The 13,354-nt window shown below is 42.7% G+C and overlaps 1 protein-coding gene across 1 annotated transcript; it reads left to right on the forward strand.

Annotated features, from left to right (window-relative positions):
• The first annotated feature begins 541 nt into the window (after nucleotides 1-541).
• On the forward strand, nucleotides 542-13,040 carry CNP (2',3'-cyclic nucleotide 3' phosphodiesterase). Its single transcript, XM_069751787.1, has 4 exons — nucleotides 542-664; nucleotides 3,161-3,836; nucleotides 5,132-5,262; nucleotides 8,490-13,040. Exons 1-4 carry the CDS (start codon nucleotides 563-565, stop codon nucleotides 8,949-8,951), a joined length of 1,371 nt encoding a protein of 456 aa, XP_069607888.1. The 5' UTR covers nucleotides 542-562; the 3' UTR covers nucleotides 8,952-13,040.
• Nucleotides 13,041-13,354: the final 314 nt, after the last annotated feature.

A 13,354-nucleotide genomic window follows, 5' to 3' on the forward strand; every position in this document is an offset into this window, starting at 1 on the left:
GCGTCGGACGCAAGAAAATGCAACAAGTTGCATTTTTCTTGCGTCCGATTTTCGTCAAAAAACGACGCACGCGTCGCAAAACGCAGCGTTTTTGCGTGCGTTTGCACGCGTTTTTGCGTGCGTCGTGCGTTGCGTCGCCGACGCAGCGGCGCGCAACGCTAATGTGAACGTAGCCTAAGCTCTCAGGGACGCCGGACAATGCGTTCTCGGTGTCCTCCATGTGGAATATAGCAATGCATAGCCGGTGAGGTCATCTAATAATTTTTTACACAGCTGTATCATCTAATCTTATCTACCTGTCTCGCCTTCTATCCTTTCTCTCTCTAGGTGTCTGTATGCATGCACACTGTATATTAATGGGTCTCTCCTGCATGTGTTATGTAACGCTATGGCAGCTCTTGGTATCACACGCTGCCTCTGCTGTGGTGATGCAGTGTATGAAGATGATAAGCAGCACATTGTGTGCCCAGTACAATGCCCAGTGTGAGTGTATGGGCTGTGCAGGGGGCGTGGATGGTGGCAGGAGAGGAGTGCCCATACAGGAGGGAGGAGCGGGACAGATATGGCCACCTCCCGGCAGCTCTTCACTGGCTCGCGCTTGCCATTCCAGTCATTTGGACTTCACAGCACGCTGTGGCAGCTGACAGGGGGCACCTGCTGGAAGGTAGGTTGTTCACTGCCCCGTGTGGTGCCCGGTGCTCGGGCAGTGCTGGCAGCAGCTTTTGTCATATCGATAAGAGAGTGAAAGCTTCATGTGTGGGAGGAAGAGGCGGGCAGTGGCGGCTGACGACCAGCAGGGATGAATTGGGCAGCTGGTGCCTGTCTGATGGGAAGGTGGCAGAGGCTGCAGTGTATTAGGAGAGGACTCGCATGTGCCCGGTGTCTGTGTATTAGGAGTAGACTGGCACATGCCCTGGTGTCTATGTATTAGAAGACTGGTACATGCTCCAGTGTCTGTGTATCAGAAGATTGGCTAATGCCCCTGTGTCTGTGTATTAGGAGAAGGCTGGCACATGCCTCTGTGTATTAGGAGAAGGCTGGCACATGCCCCTGTGTCTGTGTATTAGGAGAAGACTGCCTAATGCCCCGGTGTCTGTGTATTAGGAGAAGACTGCCTAATGCCCCGGTGTCTGTGTATTAGGAGAGGACTGGCACATGCCCCGGTGTCTGTGTATTAGGAGTAGACTGGCACATGCCCCGGTGTCTGTGTATTAGGAGTAGACTGGCACATGCCCCTGTGTTTGTGTATTAGGAGTAGACTGGCGTATGCCCCGGTGGTGTCTTTGTATTAGGAGAGGACTGGCACATGCCCCGGTGTCTGTGTATTAGAAGTAGACTGGCACATGCCCCAGTGTTTGTGTATTGGGAGAGGACTGGCACATGCCCCAGTGTCTGTGTATTAGGAGATGACTGGCACATACCCCAGTGCCTGTGTATTAGGATATTAGGAGATGACTGGCACATGCCCAGGTTTCTGTGTATTAGGAGATGACTGGCACTTACCCTGGTGTCTGTGTATTAGGAGAGGACTTGCATGTGCCCGGTGTCTGTGTATTAGGAGTAGACTGGCACATGCCCTGTATTAAGAGAGGACTCGCACTTACCCTGGTGTCTGTGTATTAGGAGAGGACTCGCATGTGCCCTGTGTCTGTGTATTAGGAGTAGACTGGCACATGCCCTGGTGTCTGTGTATTAGAAGACTGGCACATGCTCCAGTGTCTGTGTATCAGAAGATTGGCTAATGCCCCTGTGTCTGTCTATTAGGAGAAGGCTGGCACATGCCCCTGTGTCTGTGTATTAGGAGAAGACTGCCTAATGCCCCGGTGTCTGTGTATTAGGAGAAGGCTTGCACATGTCCTGGTGTCTGTGTATGAGGAGAAGACTGGCACATGCCCCGGTGTCTGTGTATTAGAAGGCTGGCACATGCCCTGGTGTCTGTGTATGAGGAGAAGACTGGCACATGCCCCGGTGTCTGTGTATTAGGAGAACGCTGGCACATGCCCCGGTGTCTGTGCATTAGGAGAGGACTCGCACGTGCCCGGTGTCTGTGTATTAGGAAAGGACTCGCATGTGCCCGGTGTCTGTGTATTAGGAGAAGTCTGGCACTTGCCCCGGTGTCTGTGTATTAGGAGAAGGCTGGCACATGCCCGGTGTCTGTGTATTAGGAGAAGACATGCCCTGGTGTCTGTGTATTAGGAGAAGACTGTCACGTGCCCCCGGGTCTGTGTATTAGGAAAGGACTCGCACGTGCCCGGTGTCTGTGTATTAGCAGAAGGCTGGCACATGCCCCGGTGTCTGTGTATTAGGAGAAGGCTAGCACATGCCCCGATGTCTGTGTATTAGGAGAAGACTGGCACATGCCCCCGGGTCTGTATATGCCTGGATGACTATATTTAGAGTTCTGGGGTGGTAAATGCCCTATTTGTGTTGTATTAGAAGACTGCCAGATGGTGTTTCCTCCTGCACCAACTGTGTATTAGCTGCAGACTGGCCAATCTTATGTACAGGAGGCAAATTCTGTATAATCCATTGTTTTATTGCAATGATATAAAGTATTATATGGTGCCATCTGTCCTGGAGCCAGTGGGCCTCACAATCTTATTTCCTTTAATCTTACATATTGGGGTTAGATAGACTATATACATCAAAGTAATCCCTTACTTTCCACCCTGGGGAATATTAGGGTTGAGTATTTATTTTATTGTATATCTGCTGCATAATGTGATATGACGAAGGATATCATTTGGAGGAAAGTCCAGGTTATTGTTATTTTTTAGTCATAATTTTGGGATGAGTCTTGTAGACTTGGGTTCTTTCCCATCTTCTCAACAAGAAGATAAAGTGTTAACTCTCCCGACAATGGGCAGCCTGTTGGTCTATGTGGAGATGTCAGTGGGTAGCAGTGAATGGTATTGACCATTGTGTGCCGCTGGGCTTACATACTACACTCATGTTTTGTTTATAGGGGGAAGCTACCGGTTGGGTTATTGGGCTGAACAATGGCCACTTTACTAAACAGAACTGATAACATTCCTCTGCCTCCCAAAAAGAATACAAGATAATATTAATATAGTAGTCGAGAGCTAAAAATGTGTTTAGTCAAATTAGAAATATGTACTGTACTGTAGATTAATAACACATCTTATATTATTCTCATTAGGTTGGATCCATTTTGAATAGGTTTATACCAGAAAGAGCCAAGGTTCTCCACCGCAGGATGTCCTCACAAGCCTCTAAAGATCATCCAGATAGCCAGAAGCCCCCACTTCTAGTGGATGACCACACCGTGGCTACAATTAGAGATTCCAAAATATTAGTTATTTTGAGGGGTCTTCCTGGGAGTGGTAAGACCACCCTAGCAAGAGATATTGAACAAAAATACAAGGACACCTCTCGACTGATCTCTGCTGACCAATATGAAATCAAGCCGGTGTTGAGGAGCTCTGGCGCAGCAGATTACTCTAAACTGGATGATGAGCTGTCAACTTGCTTAGATAAACGTGAAGCTAGGGTGGTCATCCTAGATGACACCCACCATGACCGGGAACGACTTGAAAAGCTCTTTGATATGGCCAACACCTATCATTTCGCAGTAGTTGTCCTGGAACCTAAGACACCATGGAGACTGGACTGTGCTCAGCTGAAAGACCGAAACCATTGGAAGCTATCATTGGAGGAGTTGAAGAACCTGAGGCCCACGCTGGAGAAGGAGCTCCTGCCTCTGTACTTTGGTTGGTTCCTTGCAAAGAGGGATGAGGATTTCCTGAGAAAGACCAGCCATGATTTCTTGGAGCAGCTGGGAAACCTTAAGGCCTTCAAGAAGCGTCTGCCAGCATGTATGTGTTACTTTTATAGTGTTGCAATGAGGTGGCTGTTGTTGTTTTTTCTCCTGGTGTGTTTGGTTGCAATAACAAGTCATGATGAAATGTAGTAACTGCTTCATTATCTGGACTATGATTCCAGATATTTCAACACTGCATTTAATATCTGTGAAGAGGCTTGACCTGGTGGCCCAATCTTTCCTGTAAAAGTAGATAGCTAGAAAAATATGGTCTTCGTTGTTTAGACTTGTCACCACAAGTTAACATTTGTGCTATTTGTACTTTTTTTTTCAGTTGTATTCTATCTGCTAAGAGTACTTAATTTTGTTTCCAATCTAGAAAACTAAGACCTTTATTCATCAAGCAGTTTTACCGAATTCTTCGGCAACGTGTAGACGTTTACAATTTTTGATGATATTAAGCCAGCTCCACCATCTTTTTTGGAAAGTCCTTAGTTGGTAGGGGGCATGGTCAAACATGACTGACAAATTCATCAAAATGTAAGCCCCCCCTAAAAAAAAAAATATTGTTAGTTATGACAGAAACATACAGAGGAACATGGCAGATGAAAGATTCGCCAAAGTTACACATGCCTCTCAATGAATGTGATCTTACTCCTGCGCACCATTTATCAAGGGGACAAAATATCAGTCTTGGTGTATAGTAGCCTAAGTCTGTTTCTGATCCCTAAAATGAAATTCATGAGTCCAAAAGTTTGTGAAATAGGTCTTCCTTTAGCTAGTTGGAGAGAATGTGTTTCTAGAAAAGACAACCACTAATCTTTTGTAGAAATGTGCTCTGGTTAATTGTTGAGTTCCTTCCTGCCCCTCAACAGCAGTAATGAAAACTGTAATCTTTCTGGTTGGGCAGGAGATACAGGAGATGTTTAATGTCAGTGCACGCCGTATAGTGTATATTGTAGCTTCAATAAGAACATAAGACTGTATAACAACCTATAGCACATGGTAATGAGTCCATCTTGCACATTCCATTTTTGTACAACTATAAAACTTGAATGGAACTTTGTAAAGTCCAATCAGTGAGGAACTCAAGAACAAGATGGTCCCATTCTTAGGAGAGACGGCCTTGCCAACAGTATTCTCCATTGCAGAATGGGAGTTATGGAGACCCTCCTGGAGAACAGTAAGATTTTAACCATCTTATCCTAAAGACATAACCTTCAACGGGTTCTACATCTGCCCGCTTCTCGTACAGTTTGCAGGCAATAGGGGGTAGCACCAGGAAGTGTAGAAGACATCTAATTTAGTTTTTGTACTTATACTTATTTTTGATACTATTTTCTCTTCCAGTTGGCTATGAAGACAAGCAAAAATTGGATCTTCTGAAGCATTTTGCCAAATCTCCCAACATTCTACACTGCACTGCCAAATTCTGTGATTATGGGAAGGTTTTGGGGTCAGAAGAATATGCCCAACAAGAGGTGAGTGGTTATTGGTTGCATCAGAGATATCAGCACTCCTATGCAAAAATTTTCAGTTTCAAGGTAAACTGTGAAATGCTGCTGATTTTCATGAAAAGTCATTAGTTCAAACTTATAAAACTATTTTTTTAAATCATTTTTTAAATAAAAACTGGTTTGTGCCAAGCAGAATGCAGGAATATTACTGTTTGACAACTACAGGTGCTTCTCACAAAATTAGAATATCATCAAAAAGATTTATTTCAGTTCTTCAATACAAAAAGTGAAACTCGTATATTAGATAGATCACTCTGTCTGCAATGACTTTATGTCAAGTGTTTATTTCTGTTAATGTTGATGATTGTGGCTTACAGCAAATGAAAACCCAAAAGTCATTATCTCAGTAAATTAGAATAATTAACAAAAAACACCTGCAAAGGCTTCCTAAGCGTTTAAAAAGGTCCCTTAGTCTGTTTCTGTAGGCTCCACAATCATGGGGAAGACTGCCGACTTGACAGATGTCCAGAAGGCAGTCATTGACACACTCCAAGGAAAGTAAATTTTGCATTTCATTTGGAAATCAAGGTCCCAGAGTCTGGAGGAAGAGTGGAGAGGCCACAATCCAAGCTACATGAGGTCTAGTGTGAAGTTTCCACAATCAGTGATGGTTTGGGGAACCATGTCATCTGCTGGTGTAGGTCCACTGTGTTTTATCAAAACCAAAGTCAGCGCAGCCGTCTACCAGGAAATTTTAGAGCACTTCATGCTTTCCTCTGTCGACAAGCTTTTTGGAGGTGGAAATTTCATTCTCCAGCAGGACTTGTCACCTGTCCACACTGCCAAAAGTACCAATGCCTGGTTTAAAAACATCAGTATCACTGTGCTTGATTGGCCAGCAAACTCGCCTGACCTTAACCCCATAGAGAATCTATGGGGTATTGTCAAGAGGAAGATGAGACACCAGACTCAACAACGCAGATGAGCTGAAGGCTGCTATCAAAGCAACCTGGGCTTCCATAACACCTCAGCAGTGCCACAGGCTGATCACCTCCACGCCACGCTGCCTTGATGCACTAAATGATGCAAAAGGAGCCCGACAAAGTATTCAGGGCATTTACTGAACATACATGTCAGTAGGCCAACATTTCGGATTTTATAATAATTTTTCAATCTGGTATTATAATTTACTGAGATAATGACTTTTGGGTTTTCATTGGTTGTAAGCCATAATCATCAACATTAGCAGAAATAACCACTTGAAATTGATAACTCTGTTTGTAATAACTCTATATAATGAGTTTCACTTTTTGTATTGAAGAACTGAAATAAATTAACTTTTTGATGATATTCTAATTTTATTAGAAGCACCTGTATCTGATGTATGTTGAAAGTTCTAAAGCGTAATTACAGTATTGCTTTAATTTTTTTCCATAAATCAGTAGTACTTGTGAAACTAAGAATCTATTGTAGTAATTCTTATTAGGGAAATCTGCTTCTTTCTCCTCTTGGACTGATCTTTTTGTTCTCAAAATTCTTAATTTTCAGATATACGGTAATCCATCTTCAGTGACTACAGACTTTCCCATTACTGAGATTAGAGATGACAATTGGTGCTAGTAAAGTTCTCACTGTCCTTTCAGGAGAACATGCAGTGGATTGTCTGTCTGCCTCTAGCATTTCCCCCTCATATATGATGACTAGATTGTGGCCCGATTCTAACGCATCGGGTATTCTAGAATATGCATGCCCCGTAGTATATGGACAATGATGATTCCAGAATTCTCGGCAGACTGTGCCCGTCGCTGATTGGTCGAAGCAACCTTTATGACATCATCGTCGCCATGGCAACCATTATGACATCAACGTCGATACTGTGCCCGTCGCTGATTGGTCGAGGTGAATTCGCGGCAGACTGTGCCCGTCGCTGATTGGTCGAGGCAACCTTTATGACATCATCATCGCCATGGCAACCATTATGACATCTACGTCGATACTGTGCCCGTTGCTGATTGGTCGAGGCCTGGCAGCATCGACCAATCAGACACGGGATGTCTACGTCTTTTATGACATCATCGTCGCTGTGCCCGTCGCTGGCGGCCTCGACCAATCAGAGGATTTCCAGGACAGACAGACAGACGGAAAAACCCTTAGGCAATTATATATATAGATAGTTGGTGCTGTTAAAATTTTATCTGTTCTGTGAAAATTTGTCTTTACTGAATACAGATTTTACAAATTCTACCCATGAATTGAATGAATGATCAATCCAGAAGCAGATTTTTTTGATAAGATATATTACAAAGTTGCTTCTTTTTATCTGTTCTGCTGATTTATGAAATGAAGGTTACTCTTTAAAGGGAACTTGACAGCTGATACATGCTGCCCGATCCATGAGCAGCATGTATCAGGCTGTGTGATCTCAGTAAAGTATGTGTGACTCTGAAACTTTGCGACATATCAGAGAAAAACATACTTAAAAAGCCACAGGAGACCTAACTTCTTGGGAGGCTAGTCAGGCAGGCAGATCCCTAACAGCTCCCTCCCACCAGCTACCCTGGAGTGATAGGTCCCTCCCTATACACTTGCGCAGGGACCCGACTGTCCGACTAGTCTCCTGTGCGGCTCGGCTCCTGACAGCTTATAAAGTACATTTTTCTTTAAACCGCCGCATCGTTTCAGAGTCAGACATACCTCGCTGAGATCATACAGCCAGTGCGTGATACATACTGCCTGGTTCACTTTGTTAGTGTTATACATTAGATCAATATTTGCCAAAGCTGGCGATTTTGTTGGAATGACCAAAGATGTAATGTGTTTGGAGGCCTCCAATAGTCCGCCGACGGCATTTGCTGCTGTAAAGGAATCCCGCATATTGGGTTCCAGTTGCCAAAGGCAGTGACTTATTCACCTATAAAATTGACATATGTGCAAATGGTGTAGCTGCTGGCTGATTACCTTTTTAATCATCACCTCTGCTCCCATGACATCGTGGCCTCATGACACGACTGCTGGGCCAGTGATTGGCTGCAGCCGCAATGTGACCTATGGATGTGATGTCATCACTGCAGTTCCTGTGGGTTGGCAACTTTTTTTAACACCTTGGCTACCCATCAGTCCTGGTTGGAGATGCTCAGCCTTTCTCCTATTCAGGAATTGTTTTCTGGTTCATTCAAGAACTTAAAATGTTTAATCCTGATATTGTGCCAGTGATACAACGAAGTCTGATGTGTCCTACATTGTCTTTACAGGCCGTGAAGAAGGCTTACTCCAGGGGCTACACTCTGCACATCTCCGCTTTATTCGCCACCCCCAGAACAGTTGGAGCACAAGTAGATCTCACAGCAGACCAACTGCTGGTATGGCCTCTGGATGCTGAGAAAGAAGTGATGCCCAGGGATAACTTACCTAGGGGAAGCCGTGCCCATATCACCCTGGGCACCGCAGCGGAGGTGCAGGATGTGCAAACTGGTATTGACCTTTTGGAGTTTGTAAAATTGCAGCAATCGAGGAGCGATGGGGAAAATTTGGGGGAGCTGACCGGACTGGTCGCTGGTAAAGTCTCTTACTGTGATAATGGTATGTGGATGCTGAACCTGTCTAGAAAGATTGAAGTGAAATCCATCTATTCAGGTTACTATGGGAAGCCTGGTGTTAACGTCCCTTTACGGGGCAGCAAAAAGGGTTTGTTAAATCAATGTCAAATTATGTGAGTGATGACAACAAAATAGTTGGTCCAAACTTTTTTTTTTCTTTGTAACTTTTTGAAGTAGCACTTATTTTTCTAACCTGTATCTAAATCCTCCATCTTGTGAAAATTGAAATGATGGCACAATTCACCAAAAATTGTGTTTTTGGACTTTCTTTCTCATATAGTATGTAAAACCTAACAGCAGTAACTGCTTTACACATACGTTATGTAGTATTAAGTCCCTTTCAGGGGCGTAACTATAGTAGGTGCAGGGGTTGCAATCACACCTGGACCCTGGAGCCAAGGGGGGTCCGAAAGGTCCTTTTAACCCATATGAAAAGACTATTGCTATTTATGACCTGTGATAGTTTGGGGCCCTGTTGGAGACTACGCATCGGCATCATGAGCTCCAAGTAATGCCACCGCTCCCTTTAGTGACTAGATTGTCTAGTAGGCACATGGCTTCTTGTCTTCACTTGTAGTACTCCAGTAGTAAGGAAAGTTTTATTTGCTATATAATACACTGCTTCTTCATGCTCCACAGACTTGTTTTAGACCCTCACCTTCAGTCAAGTGGAAACAAAATGATACCACAATGAATCAGGAGGCTTCAGAATGGTGGCAAGTGTGAAATGTGTAATAGGAAAGATTCTTGGTAATTTGCCCCTTTTTTTTCTACTATTATTGAGTTTTTGATGGTATATATTTTTGCAAATGAAAATTGGTTTTAAATATGTAATGTTAGAGTTGTTATAAATGGCCGCATTGAGATCAGTAGTAGTAGTACCAAGTTAAATATCTTGGTTGCTTACAGCATTTTATTGTCGTGTTTCTTTTTTTTTTTTCTGGTGGACGGTCTTGATCGTTTGGATAGTAAAGGTAGAAATCTGAAGCCAAACTTGTATTAGAAATCTACATCCTGGTATACTAGTGATGATACACACATAATATTGATTATTTTTGCTCTCGTGGGCAACTTCTGAGGTGTGTGGCTACCACTTCACTGTCTCTACCATGGGCCAAAAACTTGCTTCACAAATTAGAGGTACCGACTTCAGGGTAGAAGTTCTTTTTAGCTCCCTGGTCAAACACATTAGGTCAGCCCAAAGTATGGACTTTAATATTCTAGAGAACTGGAGTGCACCCAACATTTGTCTTGAGGAGGTGCTATGAGACCGGGGAACTATTCTCCCCCCACACCTCAAATAATCATAACAAATTAAGAAGGTTCAGTACACATTCTGGAATTGATGCAAGGGACCAATTGGGTCTACAGAGTTTTGACCCTCCTGGGTCGCACATATGGTTGAATGAAAGGAGTGGAGGTTGTTGGAACTGTCGTACATTGTCCCATCTCATTCTATTGGGATGTCGGGTGATGGAAATGACGTTCTTCTACTTGCTACTGAATGTCCTGTGTTCCTTGCACAATTGAGTTCTGGAAGCGTTTTCCATCATGGCTTAGTCCGATGTACCTATTTTGTATTCTTTAACTTTCATAACTAGACACTGCTTCATGACCAGAAGTAAAAAGTTTTTAGAACCTCATAAATTGTATTAGAGCCTTAAAATTACTCTTAATATAATATGGTCTACAGAGGTCACGAAGATAAAAAAAGACCGCTTCAGGAAAATATAAACAACTCAAAAACTCCCTCCCAAAAAGCATCTTTTGTACAGTAGCTTTAGCATAAAAAACCCTTGGTTTTGACCTCCTCAAAAAATCCTCCATCTGATTAAAGCCTGATGATTATCAGCTCATATATGGTATATAATTTCAGTGGTCATGTTAATAGTTTCTCACTATTTATAAAGTCTTACAAGCTATTTCTGGCGGTAAGCCCATTATAAAGCCCATGGGGCTGGAAAGTTTTGCATTACTTTTTGTAGGGAAAACTGGTTTCCATACCAGACAAGAAATAATGTTTTGCTATTTCTTATTTTTGATTCTTTTATTACTTTTTTGCTTTGTGTGCTACTGATTTATTACAAACATTAATTTACTTCTAAAATTGCCACCTCTTCATTTTTGTGCCTTAGAAAAAAAAACAATGCAAAAAGATATTTCCATCGATCACTGCAATGAAAATGTAAACAACTTTTCAGATAAAACAGTATGATCCAGTTAGCAATCATCTGTGCACAATGTGGAGGAGGGTTGTGGAGCGCCTACATGTTCCTGCCTTCTATTCCGGAATCGGAATGTGAGCAATGTAAATGCCTGGGAAGAAGGATTCACAGCGTTCCAGTACTTACCATAAACTTATACATTAACTTGGACATGACTATTTATAATGTGCCCATGTCAGACGCAGTTGGGCAGGCAGCTTATTTTAGGCGTAGTGAAAAGAAAAATGTAATGGGGCAATAGATGCAGTTGATTCACAGGAGACCAGCTTCACTCACTAATGGATCATTCTTCCTTTTATAAACTAAAAAGGTCCATACACAAGAACAAACTTGGCCAACCCCTCCCCCACCATCTAATGTGTATTTGGCCACCGAAAACTCTCCTGACTACAAATATAAGGGGAAAGAATCATCAGGCAAGGTAAAGGACCACTCCTGTAGTTTGTTAGCAATCAGTAATGTGAGCATAATGAGTGCATTAAAATACTTACTATTTGCTGTCTTCTGCCGTTCCCAGCTCAGCTCCAGTCCTCTCCTTGATCATGTGACCAACATCTTCTTTGTAGGCTTAAAGCTACTTTCGCAATGTAAGGCCGGGGTCACACTTACGAGTGTGATGTGAGAAACTCACATCAATACCCGGCACTGCCACCGACACTTGGGACCGGAGCGTTCAGCTGCATAGAAATACATGCAGCCGCATACTCCGTTCCCAAGTGCCGGCAGCAGTGCGAGGTACTGATGCGAGAGACTCATGCGAGTTTCTCGCATCACACTTGCAAGTGTGACCCCGGCCTGAGTCTGTGAGACTTAAAATACGGATCTACTAGGCTCACACTTAGGCCACATTCACACGGTCAGTATTTGGAAGCCAAAACCAGGAGTGGAACAATCAGAGGAAGAGTATAATCGAAACACGTCAGCACTTCTGTATTTATCACCCACTGCTGGTTTTGGCTTCCAAATACTGAACATGGCCTAAGACATGAACTGATGGTCCACGGTGTGAGCCGACAAGAGAGCTGCAGGAGAGGAATGGAGCAGCGCTGGAAACGGCAGAAAACAGCGATTGATAAGTGTTTAATTACACACAAATTCCTGGTGGATAATGGAGGGGGTAATCAAAAACTGCTTAAGTGGTCCTTTAATCTTTGACATACCCGATCCCTTGTTCTGACAGGAGATAGGTAACTGGAGTTGTCTGGCAATGGCTTATTGCTCTCTCCTCTTTAAGGGAACATGTAGGAGAGACCTGGGAAATAATGAGCTTGTTCAGGAGACATATTTAATGTGTATGACTGCCATTAGCGGCACTCCAAAACTGGTATTCTCCCATTAGAGTAAAAAACACATCTATACATTAAATGAACCTATTTTTCTTAACCACAAATGGATATTGTGGAGATTTTGTAGGACTAATCGATTTGTTTCAATCCTCTATGCTTGTATTGTTTTTGCTTTCTTTTGTCTTAAAGGGTACCTGTGATTGGACTTTCATTGAGCTATAATGTTATAATGCTTGATCAAACCTGTATTAAAAGAAATTGCAACACATTGTACTTTTTATGTAAACCGCTCATCAAGAATCATCTTGACGGTGTTGGTGTGGTGCAGTCACTGTGTCGAAAAAAGGCAGAATGGACGCGCTGACAGCAAGGACACTGCCTCCTTCATCACCACAATACCGCCATGATGACTCGAGGCGCTATATATGCACAGGGCACACTATTGTATAACTTCTTGCATAGTAAACTTTTTGATTATAAAATGGCCAGGTTTAGAAAGGACCAAGCACTAGAACAGTGGGATATTGGTTTGCCCAAAGAAACACTAGTGACAGGTTCCCTTTTTACTTATTGTTTACTTTCTGACTTACGACTGTTTAACTGTTAATAATAAATGTTTGTCAGAAACAAAAGAAATGTAAATTAAACATGTCTTATAAATATTACCAAGTTGTTTAATAAAAAATAAAAATAAATTGTAGTGTGTGATGAAATTCTGGGCACCAAAGGGAGATATACAACAATTCATATTGAAATATTGGAGGAAGAGCAACTTCTCAGGCAAAACTCACTAAACTAAAAACTTGCAAGAACGTAAGCAGAAATCAGCCAACATCATTGATGAAACTTTGGACCTCTCTAGATTCTTACAGAATGGTGGACAATGTCAGTTTTACAAATGAAGAACAAAACCTGGCACTTAAGACAGAATAGTAAGAAACCTTGTAAAATCTTGATATATTGGTGTTAGCAGAAGTGAAATAATGTGCAGCCATTTGTGAGAAATAAA

Source organism: Ranitomeya imitator, chromosome 2 (assembly GCF_032444005.1).
Source record: "Ranitomeya imitator isolate aRanImi1 chromosome 2, aRanImi1.pri, whole genome shotgun sequence".
In the NCBI taxonomy this organism is placed as follows: Eukaryota; Metazoa; Chordata; class Amphibia; order Anura; family Dendrobatidae; genus Ranitomeya; species Ranitomeya imitator.